The sequence below is a fragment of the Lasioglossum baleicum genome, chromosome 7 (assembly GCF_051020765.1).
Source record: "Lasioglossum baleicum chromosome 7, iyLasBale1, whole genome shotgun sequence".
NCBI lineage: Eukaryota > Metazoa > Arthropoda > Insecta > Hymenoptera > Halictidae > Lasioglossum > Lasioglossum baleicum.
Window position 1 is genome coordinate 9,151,626 of NC_134935.1, and position 27,785 is coordinate 9,179,410.

General features: G+C 39.1%; 1 protein-coding gene across 6 annotated transcripts in view; it reads right to left on the bottom strand.

Annotated features, from left to right (window-relative positions):
• The window catches only part of LOC143211047 (limbic system-associated membrane protein), a 121,387-nt gene that overhangs the window by 24,903 nt on the left and 68,699 nt on the right, over window positions 1-27,785 (bottom strand). For all 6 annotated transcript variants that reach the window (XM_076428458.1, XM_076428457.1, XM_076428456.1 and 3 more), the window contains exon 4: window positions 13,921-14,069. In XM_076428458.1, coding sequence (XP_076284573.1) covers window positions 13,921-14,069 — 149 coding nt within the window. The remainder of the gene's footprint in view (window positions 1-13,920; window positions 14,070-27,785) is intronic.

Here is a 27,785-nt window from a genome sequence, read left to right on the forward strand (position 1 = left end):
TTTGTTGAGTTACTGCCGCAGACAGCCGCGTCGAAGACGTATTCTATAGTGCATAAGAAATTAGGACATTGGAAGTCGCGTTCACCTACTTTAGACTGAAAGATTAGAGGATTTACTTACTCGAATGAATTTCTAGAAACGCCCGAGATAAATAGCGAGCGTTTAACGAGCGCTTTCCACGACCCCGCGGCACGAAGAATCGATAGTAACGCGACACACCGAGTCTATTGCAATTACTCGCGTTAATAGACCGATGCGTTTTCAACTCGCCGCGATCATACTCGAGCAATGAATTTATATTAAACCGGAATTGCTTTCGTAACGGAAGCATCGTATCGTCGGGTACATCTGTCGCGATGTTCATTTCTGTTTCCACCACGCACCGAGATCTCTGCAATTGTGCGGTACTCGCAAACGTATACGACTATGAAACATTCCTCTCTTGCGAATTGCACGCAACGCGAATTACTTCGTTCGCAATTGCACCCCTTGGAGTGTTACTCGCGTCTTTATACTAGCCGCAATCAGGTTTTAATTCTCTTCCAAGTTTATTTGTCCATACGCGCTTTCATCCTCACGCGTCCATCATTTTCGTAATTGAACTCCTAACCACATAATAGTGGATCATATTCGCGACGAACATTTCAAACAGGATATACTAAACACGAGCGTTATTCTCGTAAAAATAAGTCGGAAGAAAGGAATAATGTTTTTTGAAAATGCAGCAAATACACGTGCTAAAATTTAAGAGTTACTATCGTCGAGTTGTCACAGGACGATAGAAAACAAGTTTTAGATAATGATAGTAAAAGGTGTTTCTGATAAAATAAAATGCGTTTTCTTGTTTCGTTTCATTAAGTAATGGTATAATAATTTTGGCGGCGACAGGATATCAAGGGACAGCTGATATTGGGTCTATTTCATGCAATTGAATAGTGAAATGTATGTTAACACCCTAAACGAGCAATTAACAAAACATGCACATTGCAATACTGAAACAGAAATACATCATGTCAACAGGACAATTCTAGTGTAGGGGAGACCGGGACGCGCGGTTGATACAGGGACAGGGTTGATACAATGCAATTATCTAGACACTATGTATATGTAGCACAATTATAGCTAAATATTTGCGGCTTGTCAGTTAACTGTGATGAAAATTACGCATGTTTCAACAGCGTTGACAATCTAGTTTGTTTCGATGTATTTCAAAGTTGCCGCAAATTCAAGTATTCAAATAATAAAGCTGGCTATTTAAACGATTCAATTTTGTTTCTTCTAAAATGAATATTATTTCAATAATTGTGAATCATTTAAATAGAAAAATATTTCTTCAAGAGTGTGAATATTATTTCAATAATGGTGAATCGTTTAAATAGAAAAATATTTCTTCTAAAGTGTGTGTGAAATGCTATTTCAATAATTGAATCGTTTAAATATAAAAATATTTCTTCTAAAGAGAATATTATTTTTCAATAATTGTGAATCGTTTAAATAGAAAAATATTTCTTCTAAAGAGAATATTATTTTTTTTCAATAATTGAATCGTTTAAATAGAAAAATATTTCTTCTAAAGAGAGAATATTATTTCAATAACTGTGAATCGTTTAAATAGAAAAATATTTCTCATGAAGTGTGTGAATGTTATTTCAATAATCGTGAATCGTTTAAATAGAAAAATATTTCTTATAAAGTGAATGTTGTTTTAATAATTAAATCGTTTAAATAGAAAAATATTTCTTCTAAAGCGCGAATATGATTTCAATGTTTTCCACTTTGTCCGTAAACGATTGAAGCGGCGAGTGTCAGGGGTCAACGAGCGAGTTTGTTTCAATTTCTTCCGGGGTAAACATTGAATTTCGCCGTCGCGGCCGGAAGCACAATACTTTTTCGACGGCTGTAATATTTAACCACGTTGTTTGGCCCGGAGGAAGAGGCAACAAGCGCCGGAAAAAAAATCTGGCACGCTCGCTCTAAGAAGAGTATCGTTGCAGGGGCTTCAGTGGCTCCTCCGTTATGAAAACACGTCGCCCGTATTTCTTGGTCGTGTTTACCGCTCCCGGCGGTATTTGCCTACTTTTTTCGAGACGAGGCGCAGATCCACGGAAACGCGAGAGTGGCGAATCGAGCCTCCCGGAAACAATAGGCGAACGAACGAGCACTCGGAAATGGCCCACTTAACCGTGCGTCACCGGCAACATATCGATATCGCGATGTTGCTTTTGTCGCGAGCAAGTTCCACGGATGCCTTCGCTATAATTGAACTGCGATGCCATATCTCGCTGTCTCTCTTCCCCTCTTCCACCATTTCTCACTCCTCCTCGTATACTTCCTTTGAACTACCAAGAAGCAATCGACGAGGAGGACGGGAAAGTCACTGGTGTCTTCGGGCATAAGGAACCGCACACAAAGTCGGGCAATATTAGCACACACGGGGAAGCCAATATGTTAACGTTGACGTGTTTGGGAGGCACTTTTAGCTGAATTCAGGCGTTCGCGGTGTTTATAGAGGAGCGCCCGTACTGGGGGACCGTCCCCGACGTGTTCTGATCTCGTTTGAAGGGTGCAGTTTTAGTCGAGAATGGAAAAATTGATAGACTACGTCTAATAGAGTGGGTTACTTGACCAACTCCGTACAGACCTTATAGTCCCGTCTAGTGGGCGAAAACTTTATTTTGAGCTGGATTTTTTACTTTATTTTTACCACGAATATTTTCATATTTTGTACAAACACAAGTCACATACCAGGCAAAGTTGTATTACTAGATTGCGGATCTGTATGCATTTATAGCAAAACCTTACTTTACCGGACTCAAAATTAGTACCTTTCTCCTACGAATTATGATGTATTTGGTATGTAATCCGGTAGATTTGTACCCAGCGCGGATGCAGATCGAAGTTTCGATACTCTGGGATCAATAGTTGAGGAGTTATGGTCGCTTAAAGTTGAGCATATTTCCAGTTTCTTGACAGATAAGGGCACCGCCATATTGGTTTGTAGTGACGACCGCGAGCCGCTTACCTTGCCGTCCCCCCTCGACTTAATTCTAACCAACTCAGTAAGCTGCGTGCGACCGTCACTACAAATCAATATGGCGGCGCCCTTACCTGTCAAGAAACTGGAAATATGCTCAACTTTAAGCGACCATAACTCCTCAACTATAGATCCTAGAGGTACGAAACTTCGATCTGCATCCGCGCTGGGTACAAATCTACTGGATTACGTACTAAATACATCATAATTCGTAGGAGAAAGATGAAATTCAAAATTGTTGGAAAATTTAAAAAATTGAAAATGCCAATATATGTTTTCTCCTCTATTAAAATTATTAAGGGAAGAAATAACATTCAATTTGGTTTCTATGTCTTGCGATCGATGCAGGCAATTTTTATTTTACATAAAGAGATCCGCAGTCTATGTATTACAATACACCGATATAAGATTCCTCCAAAAGGGTCATCTAAATCGTATGGTATATGGATACGGCATGGTGCTTTCTAAAGTAGCAACAAAATAGAAGCGGTGCAAATCGTTGGTGTTGCTCACATTATTTGTACCGCGAATTCTGATGTACCTTGTACAAATCAAATCGAAAACTATAACAGTAAAAGTTGTACGCACAATCCCCTGACAAAAGATGGAAGGGTCATCTAAACGGTGTTTCCTAGGGCGGCAACAAAATTGAAGTGGTGTTAATTGGCGATAATTGTTCGAATTCGAGGTCAAACGCCCTCATAGTCTCCGGAAAGTTCCGCCCCTTCGCTCGAGAGCGGCGTAGCGCTGTTAAGGAGGGGTTGCTCGAGTGGCTTCTGAAATGAAAAGTTCGAAGCCGAGAGTTCGGAAACGAGTGGCAGTTTTAATATCGCACGCAACATTTAACGCGGCGGTGTAGTTAAGGATTCGCGGTTTTCTGGTGAATTCGGCTCGCCCCGGGCGGGGGTTCTCGTAGACGTCGGTGGATTTCTGCGCAATTACCGCCGCAGAATCGCGAGAATTGGGTCGCGCGACCGTTTAATCTTCCCGTGGTGCTCGGAGGTGTTGAACGGTCATCCTGGCCGGCGCATACATTACTTACTCTGATGGTACTCGGGGTCGTCCGGGGACGAGCGCTATTCGAGTAAGTTTTCGTCTTCGTAAAGATGTAAAGTATATTTCATTCTCCTCGCGAGGATGTGCACTATAGTCTTGCTCACTTTTATGAAGACATAAAGAGTATAACGGTATAATAACGAACAGAATATTTCCCGTTTATGGAGTAAAAGACGAGAGCTCTGGGAGTTATGTTATTTTACTTAAATGCAAACCAAAAACCCCATAAATCTCTAGCAGTTGATTGCACGAGTACGGGGACCATTCAAATCTATGATCGTCGTCTCTTATTTATAGGGGGATGCCTCTAAAGAGGCACTATAACCGCGCCAGGTGCATTTCAACATGAAAAAATAATTTTATGGCACAGATAAACGGTATCTCTTCGAGAAGATTCATTTCTTCATGTTTCTATTTAATGTAGTCTCTCCCTTGGAATCTTTACGATGAGTTGATTGCTCTTTCAGTGATTCATGGGGTCCCACCTAAGAGTAGAAATTATAGATTAACTGGTAAACTCAATACTGTTTTCGAAACAAGCCGTTAAACAGGAATCGGCTGACGTGTCTGACCATAACCGACCAATTCTACTTCTTAAGTTTGCTAGGACACAAATCCATAATTAACACTAAAGCTACCACGGTCAAATTATAAAAATCCATTTATGGAAAATAATGGAATAAATTTCCTTGTCCAAGCATCTATTATATCGCAAACTTACAGGCGATCTCAATCAAAATTTAGCGTTGCCATTTTTATAAGGCAATATTTACCAGATACTTTTAATGCTTGGTAGGTTTAGTGTTAAAAAATGGATATTTTAAATTTTCTTTACGGACACGTATTAAGAAGGTTTTACAAAGTACCTTTTTTATTTTCTCATGCGATTCTTACCAATTGCAATTCCTTCAAAATCTTTTAAACTGTCAAATCTTGTAATTGCTCAAAAAAAGTCACGTCGATTCTTAAGCAGTGGACAGTCTTTTAACGGTAAGAAAGTGGATCCGTTCGGCCGAATGTCTGAGATCGTTGCGGTTTAGCCAACCTCGCGTTATTTCTTCCTTTCTTTCGTTGACAGTTCGCCGGTTCACTTTGATTTCACGCTGGCGCAATTAACTGCTGTCAACAGCACACGCTCGCCGAGCGAGCTGACGTAGGCCGGAGGAAGACAAAACCGGCGGTTGGAGAAAGAAAGGGTAAGGGAGAGGAGTTTCCTCAGCCCGGAGCGTGGATTTCTCACCCTGTCATGATCACATTCTCACTTAGACAGCCGGCGCGGCCTGTCAGCGTTCCGTCCAACTTCCGCTCTCGTCTATCTATTTACTCCGGTTTCGTGTCTCGACTCGTGAAATTGATCTCGTGTACTTTGTTCACGTGGTCGTTGGCTTTGTCGCGCTACGTGTTACGAGAGCAGACAAAGCTATTCTGCTGCATTAACCCTTAACACCTAGCATCACTGAAAGCGACTATTTCACATTACTTCATGAAAATAACAATACTTCATGAAAGTATCTATCCAAATTGTTAGCCATTCTTTTCATAATATAAATTTCTTGATGATTTCAGTGTGAATCTTTGCATTTCTATAGTACACATTTTAACTCCTTGCCGTAATTTGACGAGCCAGACACGTGATGAAGGTTTTTGACAAAGTCTAACAAATATGATTGTTACGCGTTTCATTTTAGATCAAATTAAATTTGCAATTCTCAATTTTTGTAAGCCAATTTTAAGAATGTGGAATTATATAATATTGTACAAAATCCCATTCCCAGTGGTAGTAGTCTTTACAGATCTGAAATAAATAAAAATTGTACTGAATTTTGTGGAATTTTATCTACTAGCATTTTTTGAAAATTTTTAGAAGCAATAAATGATATCGTATTTAATATTTCATCAATATTTAAGCATTAAAATAAATGTAACCGTACAAAAGATATACATTTTCTCTTCCCTTCTACGACATTTTTGTGCATAAAGACGTTCTAATCACAGTAACTGTAAAAGAAAAGGTACGGCAAGGGGTTAGAATTGAACTGAGTGAAACATTTCTTTCGATGATTGGAAAATTCATTGTAAAATGACAAAATTAAAAATATTGTTATATTTTAATAATATAAATACTTTCTTTCGATTGAGAAAATTGCACGCGCTATAAATGAATAAAGATCCGTAGTATAGTAATTAGTTAGCCAAGATGTTCATTATTCCGTCAATAATCACCGTTCGAAAGGTCATAGAACGCGAATTGGGCCAAGAACCGCGATGATTTTTCTACATAACTTATCCCCCTGTCTCGGATTGCTGACGTATTGGTCTCTTAAAGGGTTCACTGAATGGGAACGTTTATCACCGTTGGGTACACGCAGCTCTTCTGTCGTCAGTCGAACGGAAAATCAATCCTGCGTGTCCTTCCTGAGTGGTAATGGTCCGCGACACGGTCAAAGCTTAGCTGCGACGTTCTCGAGCTTAAAGGACAGGGGAAATCCGATTCTCTCGTGCAATTTCTCTCGCAAATGAACTACTGGCTTTTCCACGTCCCAGTTCTCTCGTCTACGATTATTTGCACCTCTATGCGCCTCAATCCACGTAGAACTAAACCGCTATCGATCACGATGCGCCGGTTATTTAATTTCATCTATCCTTCCATCAGACGCTGCCCCTCGAGAATGTATTACTACTTGTGCGAGTGGTCAAAGCATACATATACTGCGTTGCTCCGGAATGTATTTGATCATTACACTTTCGCTTTTCGACCAGTTGTCGATATTTAAAAACAAAACCTGGAGGAATAAGGTCACGTTTTAAAGTTTGAAACATGTTTTAAACAGGAAACTGAAGACACGCTGTCCCTCTAAAATGATACAATTCGAAACATCTCTGACAACATGCTTCAGAGAAAATTTGAACGGTATCGAGTGTTATTAGTAGACAGCGGATCTTTGTGCAAAATAAAAACTGTCTATCTGATTTGCAACTAACTGGAGTGAAATAGAAGTTTATTTTATTTCTTAATATGTTTAATAGGGGTTGGTAATGAATTCTTCTTCTAATGTTTCTACTGTTTTAAATAATACCTACTCATTTTTGTCATGAATGGTTAAAACTGTCTAGTTGTTCGTTTTATTCGTGAATCGACGCATGAAGGACATATGGAGGTCGACTTCGTTGTCTTTAAATTTTTGAATGCATTAATGGACGCAACCCGACATTAATTATAAATAAGTATTAACCTAATTACGTCGAATCTCGTCCCCGCGAAGATTCCTATGAATTTTTTCCGAGAATTTTTCATATAAAAACATGGTCGTAGAAGAAGTTTCCACGCGAGGCCGCGTTAATTGGAACCGGGGCCTCGACCCCCGAACAACAGGCCGCGAGAAGTTGTCGCGAAGACGATAATATTCTTGGATGATGTTGATCAACCGAGCCGAGGCCGGCGCGGCGGGCTGTGGATAAAATTACGTCATGCCGGAACGATTCTGCCCACCTACGTCCTGAATAATGCAGCATGAATCTTAATCACGCTCTCATTGTACATACTCGCGGGAAATACAAATTTTCCACGGCAATTTCTCCGGCCGCGTCTGCGAGTGGCGCGCGCGGATCGGGTTGCTGCCGAGCTGGGAAACTGTGGTTCCCGGCGCGGCGCGTTGACGCTTGCAACATTAATAACGAGAAATTACGTTCCCGGTAGGGGCACGGTTTTCTCAACCCCGGCGACCCAACCTGGACTTCTTCCTTCTTTCATCCCCCTATTTCCCGGCATTTCTACACGCTGCTTGCGCGAGACTGCCATCCGGCTCGTTCGGGCCGAAACGCGCCGCTAGGATTTTCTTTCCTCCGTTCGTCGCAACTTCCTGTTGAGCTATGTCCTGATTCGATATCGTACGACGACAATATCGTTTTCAAACAGCTAACCGGTTTCGGTAATATTTTTATACAAAATCAATAAAAAATAATTTTATCCCTTCCAATGACCAAGTTCGTCGTAACTTCCTGTTGCGCTATGTCCTCATTAAATGTCGTACTAAGACAACATCATTGTCGTACACCTGTCTAATTGCGGTAACATTTTTACACAAAGCAAATAAAAAATAATTTTATCCGTTTCAATGACCAAGATTGCGGATATAAACGTGTGTGACAATAATAACCGGCATGGTATGAAAAAAATCCGTAACTGTGCAGATGTGTTCTAGAAAATCGTGACCCAGTCAATGGTGAAAATAGAATATTTGGCTTTGATGCAACGGGTTCTATTAAAAGTCTTGGAGCAGCAGCAAGGTAAGTCTGTCATGTTCCTGTCATGTGACAAATTTTTCTATTATTCATTTGTATAAACCTTAAAAATAGCACTGGTCCCTGATTGGTAATAACCTCATCTGTCAACGTGTCAATCATCGGGATGCAGTTAGAATGTAGACTAGGGGAGATTTTATTTTTCGACTTCTCCGAATTTTTTTAGGATATCCCCTACTATTGTGACACTATGATTTACCATAATTTATCACTATGTATATGCAAATAAAATGCAATTTTGAAATTTCATGAATTGGATTTCGAAAGAAATTTTTTCTTTAGCATTACATCTACTTCGTCTAACAATACATACAGGTTGTGTCTATCGTTATCACCTCAAATATCTTTGTTGTTTTCGAAGATACATTAAATGTCTTAAGGACAATTTTTGTTTTTGTGTAATTTTTTTAGAAATATCGAAGGTCACCTTCATTTTTTTAAATTGAACCACCCTTTTGTAAACATCTACAATGATAGTCCCTTTCATTACGAATTCAGTGACTATAATTATTCAAGGTCATTCAAGTGACTACTGAAGACAATGAAATTAATATTTGAGCAGCTATAGCTGTCAATCCATATGTGAGTACGAGAGAAATTGCCCGAGAAGCAACCACGAGTCAAAGTAGCGTACTTGATACGAGTTCTGGCCCGACATAAATTTCATTCGTTTCACATATCGCTACATCAGGAATTCATCAGGTTTTTTCTGTCCGTGACCTTTAATGGCCTTGAGTAATTATAATCACTGAATACGTAATGAAAGGGACTAACATCGTAGATTTTAAAAAAGGATGGTTCCATTAAAAAAAAATGAAGGTGACTTTGATATCTCCAAAAAAATGACATAAAAACAAACATTTTTTTCGGTGTCATATGATCCCCATTTTACCATTCAACTTTGTCCGCAAGACATTTAATGTATCTTTGAAAACAACAAAGATATTTGAGGTGATGAGGATGATTTACCCTGTATAATGGAGAAAACCGAGTTAAAAAAATCATAAATTTTCAACCTCAATAGCGGCACGTTTTCTATTCTTTTAGATGGTGTCACAATCCTGGGGAGTGTCCCAGTAGACTACAAAATTAAGTTTAGAATCCTGGAGACATTAAAGACTTCTTTCGTGTTTCCCAAAATACGAACGGAATTAAGCCAAGCTGCGCAGTTTCGCTAACAGAAAAGGCTACCAAATGATTCAATAACGTAAAAGCTTTTCGGAACGGTTTACCGTGTGTACGTCAATGTGAGAATCCGCGCTGTTTTCCCCGCACAATTCTCCAGTTATTGCCGCAAAGTCCAGCCGCGCCGGCTCTTTTAGAATTGGCCATTCCGCGTCGCTCCGTCTTTCCCGCATTATCCAGGCCATTAATAAATGATCGGGCCGGAAGCGTTTGCAAGCCTCGAGCCGCACCGGGGTCAACATTGGTGAAAGGTGGGACATCGGGAAACGTGTCTCGAGAACGACGCACAGTGGTCCGCAACGACGTTTTAGCAAGAGTTTAATTTAAGGGCAAATAGCTTTTAATATGAAGGGCGAAGGAAATCTACACAACGATGTAACAGTGAACGAGGAAGTACTTCTTCCTCTGTTTGAGTGGCCCTCTAAGACGGACCCTGTTTATAATTTTCGTTGCAAATATGGAAGAGTAGCTAAAAAGAAATGGGTCTCAGGAATCACTCCTTTTAAGGAAGTAAGGGACTGTAATGTACTAGACCGCGGATTTTATACATTTATGACAAAAATGGGTACATACACTTTAAGACAGTGGAGGTGTTAAAAATATTTAAGGCCACCAGTGTATTACTTTTACCTTAATAAGATAATTAATTTTATTTGGCTCCTGTGTCTTGCAATCGATGCAAACATTTTTTATGTTGTATAAAGATCCGCAGTCTAGTAATGACAATAACGCACTGGCTACATCAATGTCATGGTTGTCAATTTTATTTCAGTTTATAAACAAACTTTTGAGCATTGAGGAGCAATAAGTCGTGTTCAGTGTAGCTGTGCCAAGCAGAGGCTAAAAATATGTCGTGAAAAGTTTTATCGTTTTTCCTATTGATTCGTTCTCAACTGCAATAAATGAAGTGCTGAATGAAGCTGCGATAAAGAGAAAAAAGCGGCGCCGAAAAAAACACCATCCAAAAAATCAGAAGCGTCAGCAAAATTTTTTTACCGAAAACATTGTCGTCAGAAAATTGGCTAGAACTTTTCATCCGTTGACGCTATCATTACATTGGGTTGGCGACAAAGTAATTTCGGTATTTTAAGGCGAATAGAGCCCAATTTTATTATTCAAGCAATAAACTTTAACGAATAAGATATTTTCCATTTTGTTCAATGGTCAAACAAGAATAAATAAGAAAATTTGATCGATTAAGTTCATTCCTTGATTAAAAAAATTGAGTTTTACATCACCTCAGCGTACCGAAATTAAATTTCTTGCCAACCCAATACTTCCTGCAGCGAAAACGTAGCTGGAAACTGTACCTTTCCAACGGTATCAAATTTTTTGCTTAAACTCGTCCTATGAAATTTAAAAACTAAAAACAAAACTTTTGCCAACTATTACGACTATCAGTTTCTAATAAATACAGTAAGGAGCATAACTGATTCCACTCACTTTAAATCAGAATAGCTTTTATATGAATGGACCAAACGACTTCAATTTTTCTGTAAGGCTAGAAGAATTGGTTTAGTAAATGACGTCTAATAAATAAGTTTTGAAAAAATGCATTTGGTCGGAATTGTGGACAACAATAGTAAAAATTGATTTTTACGACTTTTTTAGCTGGGCCAATAACGAAAATTTAAAAGATGTATTTGGTCACAACTTGTATAAATTATATACGGTCCGAAAATTTCATTGAAATTGGTTAATTGGTTTACGAGTTATAAACGATCAAAAGTGGTAGAAATTGCAATTTTTCAAGATTATCGGTCTTTGTACCACTTTTGATCGTTTATAATTCTTCTCGCCTTACAGAGAAATTGAAGTCGTTTGGTCCATTCACAAAAAAGTTGTTCTGATTTAAAGTGTGTGGAATCAGTTATGCTCCTTACTGTACGTATAACTATTTTTAGCTATCCATTACTTGTTCGATCAAAGTACTTAGAGCATTTTTGATTGGTAACAGCGGCGTTCTTGTAGGAATTTCGAGTGTAAGCGGGAACGCGGCCCGAAGCTGGGAAAGCGTGGCTCCCTTCCGACCTGTGACACGTGAAATCTTAAAGACGGTGGCCAGTCTTTGAGAGATTTTTGAAAAGGCGAAGCCCCCGGGGGCATTGAGCACTGGTACGTCCCGCGGAATTAAAAGCGGGGCGAAAAACCGTTGCGCAACGCAATGGCGCGGGCGGTGTATGAGCGTCGGAAGAGAACGCTTGTCCCCGGAGCGGCTTTCAGCGAGCGCGTTTCACGCGTGTGGTTTCGGAATGCGCAATGCTCCGCTCCCCTCTGTACACTCGCAATCTGCAAGCCCGACTGTTTATCAATGTTCTCCGCTTTACACAATGCCACGCAAACTTGTGTACAGTATTACATATTTCCTTGGTGTGCAGTGGCCCGTGGATAATGCGGACACCCAAGCAGCTAGCACAGGAGTGTACGGAATGAACCCTGCTACCTGATCTGCCAACATTTCTTCGCGGCGCGGCGCGGCGTATCGTTCGAAGGTGTTCGGCAAATGTTATTCGGAATAACGAATCAACTCAATTATTTGGTAAATAAATCAATTCAATCGTATCGCACCGCGAGGTCTTTACACGAGCGAACCTTTATTTTGCGACACAGCTGAACATGTAAAGTGTAAGCTTCAAACTTGTAGTCACAGAACAATTTTCCAAAATTTTTAGAGACATTTCAGTATACAGAATTGCTGTTTCATGCCAATACAGTCAGAGTTGGGCATTAATCGATTAAAATTTTAATCAAGATTGATTAATGTGTACGATTAAATAAGGTAATCATTGAGAAATCGACGATTGATCCAATCGTTTGATGAAGTTAATGAGCAATCGTTGATTAAAAAAAGACTTCATGGAAAAAAAACATAAAAGCACGTAAACAAAGTTGGTATTATAGACCAAATGACAATACACCTAAACTCGGTTTACATTTCTTTCAGTATTCATATAGTTTCGATACCGTATTTCATTTCGAAGTTTCAGCAGTTAAACATTAATCAATTATCCGATTGACGTAGATGAAGTAGAAATTTATTTGTCAATCGCTGATTAAATTTTTGTCCAACTCTGAATACAGTGAAATATTTTTGAAAGGAATAATGCTATGAGAACAATATGTTTCAACAAAATTTGCTTGGTATGGAGGAGGACGTTATGTGGTCTAAATATTTGTTGATACCTCGTATAATGAAAGAGTTAATTTTGACTTAAACAGTGGGAGTCATTAATATTCGGACGCTCTAGAAAAAGTGATAACTTTTTTAATATTGGACTATACGATTCAAACCTTTTTGCGAAGCTAGAGCAATTAGTTTACTACAGGATGTGAAAAGAAATTTTTCCGAAAATTGCAATTGGTCGGAATTGCAGCGAAAATACTAGATGTTGCATTCTACAACATTTTTATGTGGGCCTATATTGAAAATTTAAAAAATACGTTTTGTAGATCTGTGTCAATTAAACATATCTGGAAAATTTCGTCAAAATCGGTCGACGTCGCAATGAGCTACATACCTATAAAGATGATAAAAATTGCAGGTTTTCACAATTTTCGTGAAAATCTAAGAATTCTTACATCTTTTAATCTCTGTCGTTTTTTTCTGCATCAACCGATTTGGATAAAAATTTCACAATTGATATAATTGACACAGATCTACGAACCGTATTTTTAAAAATTTTCAATATAGGCCCACATAAAAAATTTGTAAAATGCAACTTTTAGTATATTTGCCGCAATTCCGACCAATTGCAATTTTTGGAAAAATTTCTTTTCACATCCTGTAGTAAACTAATTGCTCTAGTTTCTCAAAAAAGTTTGAATTGTATAGTCCAATATCAAAAAAGTTATCGCTTTTTTTAGAGCGCGCGAATATTAATGACTCCCACTGTAGCTGATACAGCGTTGTTCTTTCATCAGGTACATGAAGAACCGAACAGTGGATTACGAAAATAGAGACTTCAGGCTCTAAAATGAGTCCAGAGGTATTGTTGTGTGATCCTTTTCTACGAAATTATAACAATTTCAATAAAGACAGTCTAATCAATAGGTTTGACTCGATATTCCAATGAAAGGGATTAGGACGAGTCCACGTTTACCATGATGCGGTTCTGTTTTACAGAGTTATTCAGCTGGTTCGAGTAGTTTTTGAGGCGAGGGAGTGTATTGTGCGCGGTAGGAAAACAAATTCGATTGAACCATCAACAACGGAATAATTCAAGGTGATCCCGTTAGGAGATCCAGCGTGTACGTGGGGGGCTCACTTGTACGCGAGCTATCTCCCTTGTGTACCTCATCTAGAGCGCATATATTTGCCCGTACGCAGGTATATATGTACTCACTATTCCGGTGCCAGTGAATCTGCACGGTAGCATAGCGTTGCCTCCGGTCTGAGCCAGGACATTCTTGGCAGGTGCAGCCACCGAAGAAAGGACATTATTCTGGCTCCGAGTCTCCTCCGCGGCCAGCTTCTCGTTTCGAGTAGCGCCATCTGGAAATATTGAAAAGCACCGTGTGTAGTACATGTCCCGGTCTGTATACGTCAATGGATCTGGGTTACACGGGAAATAGACGGAGGAAATTAGTGGGACGGTATCGCAACCCGTGTAAAAAGAGCCCGCCCGCCCGCCGAGTGGAAGCTGTCGTTCTCCGACGACTGCGTACGCCATTCTACGACCGGCCATTATGCTTCCTCGTTGGCTGACACTAATGCAGACCGGCCGTTTTGTTCCTGTCTACCGTACAACAAGAATGCCAAGACCGCGGACATTTCTACAACCTAATTTCCGATAGACTTTTTAAGCATCGAGCGCTATCGAGTCGCCGTGAAATATCGCCGAGAGAAACTCCGAGGAACGGTGGCTTATGGGAGGATGATCTCTCCTAGAGGCGCTATAAAAGTGATATAGTGGCACGCCAGTCGGAAAGAATGATATCCTGCACGATTATCTCGGTTTTATACTTTCAAAACTTTCGTATATACGATTCTTCGGTTCCGTGTCGTGTGAATGTATATTCTTCAAGTATCTTTTAAACTCGTTCGTCTTATGTCGTACGTTCCTTTTTTCTATCGTATTGAAACGCAAATCTGTAGGCAATTTCAGTGAAAACATTTGGTATGTACGTCACCTTTCTTTAATGCTTTTAACATGATACATATAGCTACGGAGATTTTTAAATGTTAGACGAGATGGATAAATGAATTTTTGAGGATGGAGTTATCAATTCATTCGAGCTCTGAAACGTTAAAAAATTCCTACGGGAGTATGTTCTAAAATCAACTTGGAAAATCCTCTTAAAATCGTGTGATTTTTGTCTGTGCTGACAGCCAGGTTTTATCGAAATTTCGGCATGATATCGTATTTCTTTTTAAACGTGAATATCCCTATCATGAAATGCAATATTCCATCTTGAATTTAAACCGTAAAAGGTTCGAAAATTTCTATACGAATACATTTTAAAATGGAGTCGACGAATCCTCTTAAAACCGAGTGATTTTTGTCCAATCTGATAGTTGGGTTTTATCGAATTTTCGACATGCTGTTAGATTTTCTTTTAATAAGTAACAATAGAGATTTCGAGGCTTGAAAGATTTATGATTTTTCTGTTGCGCATGTACGTTAAATCTGAATCTATTTTAAATGGGTATCGGATTAATTTCTATCTAGGTCATCCCATAAGTCCACCCCATCAGTAACCATCGTTTTATAACCTTCCCCCATCTTTCAACTAACGTTTATATGCCGAGTTGAATTGTCAATAGTGAATCTACGTCATCATATTAATCATCACATCAATCATGGGAAACATAGTTTCTAAAAATTATTTTTATAAAATATAAAGCTATTCTGCAATGATAGAAACCCTGTATTTTTGCAACGCAAAATAGTCTCGCCCGAGATCAAAGTTGCTCGAGTAAAAAACAGAACAAAAATTGTCTATTTAGAAAATAAAACGTCCTGCTGTTTCTCTGCTCGTGGCTGAACAGCTTGACGGTTATTGGCGAGGACATTTAATGAGACGAAGTTCAATGTAACGACAGCTTTTGGCGTCGCGCTGGAAAAGTTGCACGTTATCGGACCAGGAAACTCTCTGACCTGGATTTACGGTGCCAAACAAAAGCACGGTCCGGATGTTCGTATAAAATTCTTTGTAAATCTGTGATGAATGTGATTGAATACTTTTGTCAAATATTTCTTTTATCCTTAAAGTATACCACGAATCATGAATTTTCGAGATGATTATTAGAATCTGGAGATGTTCAGGTAAATCTTAAGAAAGCGGTAACAAATATAATCTTACTTTCAGTAGAAGTAGCCTCTATAGATCTCAATGAGATTTTATATTAAAGTAAAAATTTATTAAAGATCCGCAGTTAAATGAACATAATAAAAAAAATGAAAAATTTGTTAGAAAATTTGTTGTAACAAAGTAATTTCGGTATGTTAAGGTGAAAAAGAGCCCAATTTTTTTATCCAAGCAATGAACTTTAATGAATAAGATATTTTCCCTTTTGTTCGATGATCTTTTGAAAAAAGAATAAATTAGAAAATATTTTATTAATAAAGTTCATCGTTTGAATAAAGAAATTCGGTTTTCTTTCACCTCAAAATATGGAAATTACTTTCTTGCCAACCCAATAGCTAACCATTTTCAATGTTGGCAGACCCGTTAGATCACGGGAACAATTTAATCGTTTCAATTCGATCGAGATTTTCGACAATCGAGCTTCTTGGCTGCTCAAAAGGCAAATTCCACAGTGACGGAAACAAATATCTCGCGCAGCTCTTTCGCACAGTAATAAACAAAATCCCGGAGCAGTTAGAACGAGCGTTGCATTCGTCCGTTCTCGGCGTGACGAAGCTGGGGTGGTTACGATTTTATCTTGTTTTGTCCGGGTTTTTACAGCATCCAGTTGAGACCCGGTGTCTCGATTCGCAGAGGAGCGTCGCGTCGTTCCTCCGGTTTGAAGGCAACGATGGTCATTCCGACGTGTATCCCATGCCGAGTTTTCGTTGGTCGGTCGCACGAGAAGCGCCGCCGGCGTTTCCCGTGTACCTGAAAGTCTCCGGCATAGAGTAACGTACGTGTAACGACTTGGAGCTCGGCCGAAAACTCAAGAAATTGCATTACCCGAGAATATCGTCGGACGATCACCGGGGACCGCAGAAGTCGTTGCTCCCGATGCTGATTGAACCAAGCCGGGGAGAGATCGGTGCCAAGTCGGGGGGTCGACGCGACGACGACGTTCAGCTTCGTCTTCGCTTTATTAAATGCATTTATCGTCGACGAATTCCGCCGGCGCGGCTCTACAGATCGGTTCTTCCTGCCTTTCGATGGGAACGGGTCCGACTTACCCGAGATGCAAGCCGGAAACGTCTTCCCCTTTACTTACTATTGTTTGCTGGCTAGCACTCGAAAAGTTCTCGTTCTTCGAATCGGTGGCGCCGGATCAGAAGCGATCGTTCCTGAACCGGTCAGACCCGAAATGTAAACCCGGTGCCACGATCGCGCAACTAGGTCGCCGGTAATTACCGAAGTTATTCACTCAGCTATGCAGACGGAAGCAAGCCAGTTGCGGCTGCTACAGAATTTAAGATTCACACTACGTACACCACTCAACTGCTGCTGGTTATCTCGGTTGCTACCCGTCCCCTCCCCTCCTCTCTCCCTCTCACTCCTTCTCTCCTCGCTGTACCAAGCCGACAGCCATCTGCCTACGGTCCCTGCTGCCATCCAGGGTTGACGAGCTTCTTAAATTGCATTACCTATTAGAGCGAGTGCCTTAAAATTGTACCCTCCTCTACTTGCTCCCGGCCGTGCCTGCCTGCTAATTTGCACCAGCAAAGAGAGGGCCCGGTAATTCGGGGTTAGCTCGGCTTATCTGGCCAGCTGCAATATTCGCAAAGGGGCTGCGAATCTCGCCTACCGCCCCTACCCTTCGCTCACTGTCTCCTTCTCCCTCCGTCGCTGTCTCTTCTTGATTAATGGCATGATTTTTTGACTCCGTCAAGACGGAATTATGCCGGCTACTTCACCTGTACCATCAATCCGAGGGCATGCTTCTGCACGGTACTTTCGAGACGTCGCTTGGCATCGATTCGGCGTCGGCCAACCGTATTGCAAATTGGACGCACGTTACCAGCGATAAGAGATTTTTCTAAATACAGAGGTGCAGCGCAATATCTCTGCTGGAATCAAGACGCGGAAATGTCCGAGATCAAAATTCCACGGTTTCGTAAAACGCTTGAGACTTTGCTGTTGGACCTTCATTCGACCAATTAGTATACTGTTAATAACAGAGTTGGGCAGAAACGTAATCAACGACTGACGCATAAATTTCTACTTCAATCGTTAAACGCAATTAACAATTAAACTCCTTCTTTTCAAGCCATTCTTTTCAATTGTAATCGTCAATCGGATAATTGATTAATGATTAGCTGCTGAAATTTCGAAATGAAATACGGAATCAAGATTAAAATTTTAATTTATTAATGCCCAACTCTGGCTAATAATGCTGCAAATTGTTTTCTTTTTTCGAGATGCATGGCTAAATTAACCCTTTGCACTATGTTGTCCCCTCTGAGGCACCACTAAAAACTGCTGCAGCATTATTCAAAATATTGTTTACGTTATTAAACATATCGGTATCTAATCAATAGACAACGGATCTTTATGAAAAATAAAACATTTCTGTCTAAATTGCAACAAACTGGAGTGAAGTAGAAATTTATTTTCTTTCTTAATATGTTTAATAGGCTGAAAATAATATAACAGTATTTTTGGAATCTTCTAATATTTTTACTGTCTTCAATTACACCCACTCAATTTTGCCATAAATGCATAAAATTCACTGTCTACTAACGAGTTATTAAACATTTAGGTATTGTATGAGGTGTTATATCAATTTCATGTCCTATAAAATTTCAAAAATCATAGGGTATGGAAATATTCTAGATCCATATAATATTCCAGTGAAAATAGCTCCGAGTGCAAAGGGTTAATATGAACATGATCTCCTATTTAATCAACGGAGAATTATAGTCAATGGTAAGAGACAGATAGACTATTATTATATGAACCACCTGATTATGTGAACCAACTTGGCTTCCCACAGTTTCATATAAATCTACATCATTCTTTAGAAGATGTAAGAACGCGAAAAAATTTTTTTTATGCATTAGGAATTTGAATGTTACAAGCTTAATTCTTCGAACATTTTCATTTTGCTTATCGTTATTGGAGAGCGACCTTAATATTGTTCTAGTTATTTTCATTTTGCTCTTCGTTACTAGAAGACTACTTTTATATTTTCGAATAGTTTTCGTTATTGGAAAATAACTTTTTGTAGAATTCGTGTTGCTTTTCGTTATTGGAGAACAACTATTAATTCTTCTGACAATATTCGTTTCGTTTCGCATTATTGGGAGACCACCTTTACTTGTTTGTAATACTTTTCTTTTTGCTCTCGGTTATTAAAAAGCAACGTTTAATTCCTCTAATAATTCCCTCTTTGCATTTCGTTATTCGGAAATAACGAATAAAAGAAGGAATTTGCATAACTATCCGCAGTTTCATTATAACCCTTGGATCTACACTTTCGGTCGGCCAATGTCTGTAGAATGTAAATTGAAACGTAATGAAATATCGATTGAATCGCGGCTAAATTGCGTCCTTTAATTAATCCTCAGCTTTCCGGGTGTGTTGACTTTGTTGGTAAAACGTCGATTCAAACACGAGATAGGTTTGTTTTTGCGAGCGGTGCTATTGTCACGATCGAGGTATCACAGGTCACGTAAACTGACCTCTGAATCATTCAGAGTCATGATCATTCGCAGAGGGCAATATCTCCGCGTGTGGTCGTATACAATAATAATACGGTTCGTTTTAATGGCTTTACGGCTACTGAAACGAGCACATAAACCAAATAGATTTCACACCGGTCATTTTCCGAATTCATGCCAAATTGATCGTTATAAAATCCTTTAACAGTTTTTTTCTAAAGATTTATGCCGCGTTCATTAAAATCGTGCTTAATCTGCTTAATCTGCACTTGGGCATCAATCGGTCTCGTTATCAGCGTTACCAAATTTTCGAAATAAATTTAATTCCATTTCAAAATGCAAATTCTTTCGACCCGAAATGTTGTCAACGTTTAGCTGTGTCGAAATCGTATAGCAATTGAATTCACTCATATCACTGGAAATATGTATTATAGTGATGGTCCAGATGTGCGGTTCTAAAGGGTTCAAAGTAAATTTGAAATTCAAAGCAAAACATACTATACTTTTGTGTATGTAACACAGTCGAATCTCCGCGAAATGAACTTTTTAGAGGTATGCAAAATATTCGCCACACGGCGAGAGAATTATATTTAATTAATATTTCACATTCATGGGAATTTATATTATACTTAAGGTATTTCAGTATTCATCGAAATTGCTCGCCCAGGAAATTACGAATACTGTGTCTCATGTAAATGGCAAAGGTGTTGACTATTATTATGATCGCACAGGAATAAATTAATTTAGTTGATGATTTTCCAGAGGATCATAATTCCGGAATTACGCTGGAATTTTGCTGTAACATGCGAAAACATTCTAGAAAAAATGAGCACTGGTCACGTTCTCATTTCTCGATAATACAAAAATGGGGGTTTCTAATACTCAAAAACGCTAGATAAAAGATCGATCTAGGCCGCTATCGCCCTCAAAAGTCCTATTTTTTCGTTTACGAGGCGTAATTTGCATTATTCGGCAGCATGTAGCTATGAAAATAGCTACATTCGTAGTTGTATGCTTCCGAATAATGCAAGTTACGCCTCGTAAACGAAAAAATAGGACTTTTGAGGTCGATAGCGCTCTACGTCGTTCTTTTTTCTAGCGTTTTTTAACTACTGCAAAACAGAAAAACCCAATTCTTCTATTATCAAGAAATGGGAACGCGAATCACGGACCCTTGCAATCCTGGAAGAAGTAGTCTACTCCCTTAATGTTGTACCGTTATTTTTCAGAAAATTATCACAGGTCGAACGTAGACAATTTCTCAAGAATCGGGGATTTCGTGTTCGAACTGTTTTTGGATCCACTGTACATTTGTGCTGCTTGCCGGTTCTCTTAGGTAAATAATCAAACGGCCGTAGGATGACATTTCCGGCCGCGTGTAGCATGCCTTTCCGGGAACAGATATTACTACGTGTTATGTGGGATGACACAGAAGACAGAGGAGCTTATACCGACAGAGGCCTTACTACCACAAAGGCATTGCTGCCTCTGCTGTGGGATCACAAGCCGTCACGGTATAGTGCGGTTTACTTTGTAGATCAAGACTGTGTAACCAGCGCGAACGTTTCGCGACGTCATCGTCGACGTTACTATTGAAGATTACCAACAGGTTTACGCATTCAACTTGTTAGAAGCGCCGCATATAGACGACGTCCATTTCTCTCCCAGAAAATATTGTTTTCTTGCGACATGGTCATTTAACCTCGAAATATGTACGAGGATCCAGAGTTGGGCATTAATCAATTAAAATTTTAACCATGATTGATTGATTAATGTGTACGACTAAAAAAGGTAATCATTGAAAAATGGACGGTTGATTCAATCGATTGATGAAGTTAATCGTCAATCGTTGATTAAAAAAAGAAATCATCGAAAAATCGGAGACTGATTTAGTCAATTGTTGAAGTTAATCGCCACACGGCTTCTATCTTTAATTTTAATTTACACCTATAAATTTCCTTTTAAATGATTTCAACATCGGACAATCAGTGCGATTGTCGCGTGCCCTTTTTTTATGTGTGGAAAAATAACATATTGAATGAATGAGTGGGTGCAATTTAAAACAGTAAAAAGATTACAATGATTTAAGAGTACTAATCAGGGACCCTAACTGTTATAATCAAAAAGAAAAAAGTCGTAGAATAACAAGGTATTTCATCGACTAAAATCGAATTGGTTACGAATAAGGATTCTAAGTGACAGAAAATTTGTTCTCTTGTTGGTAAATGTTATCATTGAGAGATTATTTTAAATTTCAATAATAATCAACTTTTTATTAATGATTTTTATCGTAGAGAATTTTAGAATAACTGTTATTTTTGGTCCCTGGTACTAATCTATGAATTTTTTCCTCAGCTTATTAAATTGATTAAAGTAAGTCACTTGATTAAAGTAAGGCTCCAGTCACTTGGAATTACCAACGCACTATTTGTTGATAGTAAAAAGAACTACGAAATAGAGATGACAATCTTGTAAACGGAGCATGTGTGTGTGACCAAAAAATTCAATGTCTACCATAATAAAATCAAGAAACGTGTGATTCCTTCAAGTTCCAGTTCAAAATCGGACATTTCATATGCAACGTCCTAATATAAATTTGAATTCTGTTTCAAGAACAGTGACGATTGAATTAGAGACAATGAAACAACGAGGACGACTGCAGTGTATTAATTGGAAGCCACCGTTACTGAAACCGTATATTATTTGAAAGCCTGCGGCATTACCGAATACTCGGCAAATGATTTTATAATGGAACGATAAGACCCCTCAGAGCTGAAAATACCAAGTATGCCTTGATGATGTTGCGTAGGGGTCGCGCGAAGTTGATCGTTGTTCATAAGAAAACAAGGTCCGTAAAATATTCAGCCGCGTGTACACTTGCCACCCCTGCGAGCAGCGCACTTTGAATTAGAGACACCTTTACCGCTGGAAATCTTCCCTTTATTCCGCGGCGCTCATAGCTCCTCATAAAAGGAAACCGTTGCTGGCCGGAAGAACAAAACGCCGGGAACCGTCGCAACTTAGTACTGGAGGATACTCGCCACCCCATTCCCGGCGGTCTTCGCCGTTTCTTCCGCGCAAGAAAATTTCTCTTTAATGGAAACGACCGCGCTACGGAGCATCTTCTTTGTTACATCGCCCGCGAACAAGACGAGGGAAGGTGATGCAGGAGTAATGGTTGGGGATCGCAACGAGGAGAATATATTTGGTCTTGTACACTCGCAAACTAAGTTTGCTCATCATTACCGTACCGGCGGAATTTTCGTTAAGGAACACTGTGAGTACTCCTCCTTCTACCCCCTACTCCTCCCGTCCCACCCCGCTCTTTACTTACCCCCACCCGAATTGCATACTCCGCGTTCCCGGAACCACTCGCAACTTCTTTGCCAATTTCGTTTCGGCGATGCGGCTCGGTTAAAAAGTGTGTGTGTGCGCGCTTCGCAGTAACGATGTCAATCGTCTGCATCCCTTTAACGGGCCTCCTTGTTTTAAAGGGGTAGACCACTTCGGCTATACAGGGTGTCTCAGCTGAAGGAGGCCACCTGAATATCTCCTTTATTTTTAATGGCACAAAAAAAATATTTATGGCATAATTTAAATGGTATGGAAGGAGGAATATCATAGAAAAACAATTTTTATTTGTCCGGTTATTTTTTCATAGTTTTTTCAATGTCACTGTTATTTTTTATCGGCAAAACTTTTCTTTTTTATTCAATCTTGTTAATGACTTAAGCATATTCAAATGTATTTTTTCAGTCGCTGTAAGATGGAATTAAAAACAAGTTTTCTCGATAAAAAAAATAACAATGACCTTGAAGAAATTATGAAAAAATAACCGGACAAAAGAAATTGTTCTTCTATGATATTCCTCCTTCGCTACCATTTAAATTATACCATAAATATTTTTTTGGTGGCATTAAAAATAAAGGAGTTAGGTGGCCTCCTTCAGCTGAGACACCCTGTATAAAGATGTGCCACGTTCTCGGGAATTTTCTCAAGGGCAATTAATTAGTGAAAACCTCCAGTTTTACAGCGATATTGGCCTGCGTAACTATCAACTTTATTCGCCATTTTCTTTTCAGAAGAAAATGTGAAAAAATGCTGTTCGGCGTGTTTGTGCACGTACAGAAAATCTACTGTCCGATAATAATGTGCAGTCAGAGTGACGACCTTGATAACATCTTTGAAAATCCCCTATTCCGAATAATTACGATAACATTGTGTCTTTTTGTTATCGATATTCGAATATAAACCCTTTGCACTCCTTTGACAACTGTGACTCGACGTCAGAGAAAGCAAAATTTATTTAATTGTCTTACTCTTTAGTTACAAACAAATGTAAATTACAACAAAGTTTGAGAGGTATTTTTAATATAATTAGTAAACAAAATTGTGTTTGCAATAAGTTGCAGTCAAGGAACTGTCCTTTGAAAAAAAGAAAAAAGGGTTGATGGAACAAATATAAATTTTATGTCTCCTACAATGTCCGTGTGGCTTTGTATTACACGCGTCAATTTCCATCACGTATGTGCACGTACAATAAAATCTACTCTGTCCAATGATAAGGTACAGGAAGAGAAACGCTACGGTGCGGTGCCCGCGTGGGAATATTGCAGCGAAATTGTGCATCAAATAAATATCGATGAGATCGTTCGGCGTGTAACATCTCTTTGAAGGAAAAATTATGCCGTGGAATCGACGTTAACGTCTGCCAGAATTGGCGGACAGATAGCGTCAGAAAGGAGTTCGACGTGCGGAAGAAATTTCTCGGAAAAAGTCGACACTGCGAACTACTCGTTATCCCTTATCGGAAAGAAATAGTTTCTTATTTCCTGCGCCGAGGTCCAAGCAAACTTGTTTGCATCGTTATTGGCTACTTTCGAACACCCGAGCGAGACCCGCGCTCACTCCTGCATCCCTAAGAATGACTCAATTTCCGCTGTTTTCCTAGGACCTGCGGAGTCCTACAGCAACCTACAGTAGTCCGAAGGGAAAAGCTGGACGAGCGTGCACGACTGTTCTCGCGATGTTCGAACTTTTCTTGAAATTCATCTTTGCAAATTGTCCAATTACGCGACAATGGTAGACTGTCCCTTTCTCAAACTTTCGTTATCTACAGCTCTTCCTCAGGGATGCTCCAACTGGTTCGATCAGTCACGTAAGATTTCGTCCATTGCCCGCGTTCCAATAAATCCCACTTGCTTTCGCGCTTCTCGTTACTTTTATACAAACTACGCTGCACGATTCATTTAACCCGAGTTTACTCGAAAATTGTGTTACGCACAGAGAAGATTTGCATTTCGATTAGAATTTTCACAACGAGGTACAACGGGATAACCTTCCTGGAACAATAATCTTCTTCAATGTTTGTGTTTACATTTCTCATTGAGCCTGTTCTCCTTTCGCACTGTTTCATTAGAACTAATATTAAGTTATCGAACTTATTGTACGTGTACTCGGAGATCCGTATTTATCTTCTTTATATTCAAATTGGATTTACGCGTACATATACCGAAATGAATGAATAAAGAAGAAAAAAAGAGGATTTCAATCTCGTCAGGAAGCGCGAGGAAAGTGGATTTCAAGAGAATCGGGAACGAGTACAGAATCGAATTTCAGTACCATCAAGAAACAGCAATGCATAGGATTTGAACGACGCCGCGGAACTGTCTAACAGAATTTTAGTGGAAGAAGTTTGACAGTGACGGGGACATTAAGCGTACGAGAATGATCATATTTTACTACATCTTTGAAAACATCTTTACAATTCCAATAATCGTGAAAGAAGTGCATTATAGATAAAATTCTGTCGTTTTCAATGATTTTTTAAATGAAACTGTCACCCATATATTTTTGCCATTTTTCATCAATTCCCATCATATTTGCCTGTTTAATTCACAATACAGTAGAACCTCAATTATTCGAACTGATCAGTGGAACGTGAGTGTTCGAATAATAAAACAGTTAGTTAGCTACAGGTTAAATCGTTATTGATTTGTACATACAATAAATATTTTCGCTTTGGACAGCGTTGAATTAAACTTGATAGAACCGAAGTCGCGCGCGGATGTTAACGGTTCGGAAACAAATGTGCTCCGAATTGTGTCATATTAGGTCTCATTTTAATCAGAAAAATGTCCGAAATATGATCGTAAAAAAGTTTCATAGAAACAAAAAATTTTGATCACTGAATTAGTATTGTCTTATCCCTCGAGAGTAGTCGAGAGGTATACACCGCGATCGTAGACAAATGTTTCACAATTTCATGCATATATACAGTGGGTGTAAAAAGTATTCGTGTGCCCCTTAAAACAGAATAACATTTTTATAATTGTACCAAACGTCCTGATTTTTTATAATCAATTAGAAGCATTAGTTTACGAAATGATATGCAAAAAAGATTTTCCTAAAATTATAATTTACAAGGTTACATGCAAAAATAAAAAAGGCATTCTTTAAAACTTTTTTATTTGGACCCTTAAAGAGAATATTTAAACTATATGTTTTGTAGATCTATGTTAGTTATATACATGACTTTTGATCAGTTTCTGCTTAAAACCCACAGAATCGTACATCTTTCGATGCGTGTCGTTTTCTCCTGCATCAACTGATTTCGATGAAATTTTTAGTGTGTGTATAACTAACATAGATCTACAAAACATATATTCTACATTTTCTTTAAGGGTCCAAATAAAAAAGTTTTAAAAAATGTCTTTTTTATTTTTGCATGTAACCTTGTAAATCATAATTTTTGGAAAATTTTCTTTGCACATCATTTCGTAAACCAATGCTCTTCTAACTGATTATAAAAAATCAGGTCGTTTGGTACAATTATAAATAGGTTGTTAGTTTTTAAAATGTGTACGAATACTTTGTACACCCACTGTATGTATATCGAGGCGTTACTGCGATCTGAAATCGATCATTTGGCCGACCATGGTGGGTTGAGTGTAGAAAGAACTAAGATTTATGAGACACGTTAAAAAGCTTTCGCAACGACGATCGTTAACAGTAGCACCGAGCAGTTTGATATTTACGCGTATTGGTAACCTAGCTTGGATCCCGGCACGATAGTACATCATTCCTAAACCGTAATTCACAATGGCCGCGGCTATAAAACGATAATCACCCCGGTCAGTAGCACCATCGAGCTGGTCGATCAATAGAATGAAACCATAACGGTTAAGTGGTCCTTAAAACGTTGATTAGGCAGTACTAGTCTAGTATCGCGAAATAGAATTTTAACAATTATAGAAGCTGAGACAATTCGAACGAGCAGAAATGAGACGCGAGTTTGTTACGCATAAGCGGCGCCAGTCGAAACAGCTGCCTAACGAAATTTAGTGGTGATCTGGTTAGATGTCATTCGTAATTCGAGAATTTACTGTAATTCAATTGGCAGCCATGCAGATCTGTAATGGTTACTCTATTCAACAATTTTATGAATCGCGTTGATAAACCTTACTCGACTAAAATACACGTCTGTCTCTCACACTCTCAATTAGTTGATAATAATTGTTTATCCCTTTTCTAAGTTGACTATTTAGATGCCTTAGTAACCAGAAATTTTTACCTTTTTCTTTATGCAATCCCGTAGATTTTGGCGAGAAAATGCCAAAAATCCAAGTTTCAATCCTAGGAGGCAAGGGCGTCGCCATGTTGGTATATACCCAGCGTCCATCCCAATATGGCGACGCCCTTGCCTGTCATAAACGCTGGAAATCGCTCAGGTTTCAACACTCGTAACTTTTGAACCACTGATCTCCTGGGATTGAAACTTGGATTTTTGGCATTGTTTTGTCAAAATCTACAGGATTGCTCAAAGTGCAGCTGTAACAACAATTTTCTTTGGTATAAAGAATTTTACGGCAAGTTTCTTCTACAAATGTCCACCGATCCATAGGCGTAGACACCTTACTAGGATGGATGAATTTTTAATTTGTAGATTTAAACTGGGGTTCTCCGAGATGTGGTATCATTTTGATGGAGAGTGTAGACCGCAGACAATTTCGAACGCGATGCATGGAAAGTTCATCCAGACCTTTATACGGTGGTCAAAGCCCTTTAGACGCATCGATCGTGCTCACTCTAACGTGGATAGTTGAAACTTGCGCCAACGAGCTGACGATATACCGTATACCAGTGGTCACGGTGCCTGTACGCGGCCAAGTACACGCGCCCATATGTCACGTATGGCCGCATTGATACAGCGTTCAAGGTATATTTACGTTCTCCATCTGCACACTGCTTTTGTCGGCCACGTTGATCTACCAGTATCGAATGGCCACTGTTCCAACTGTACAATGTTACCAACTGCAACAGGATTGGTAACGCGAAAATTGATCCGTGTTGCTTGATTCGGCGGGAACGGTTGGCCCTCACCCCTAGGGCACTGGTCGGTTTTCTGCTTAATAATTCAGCAT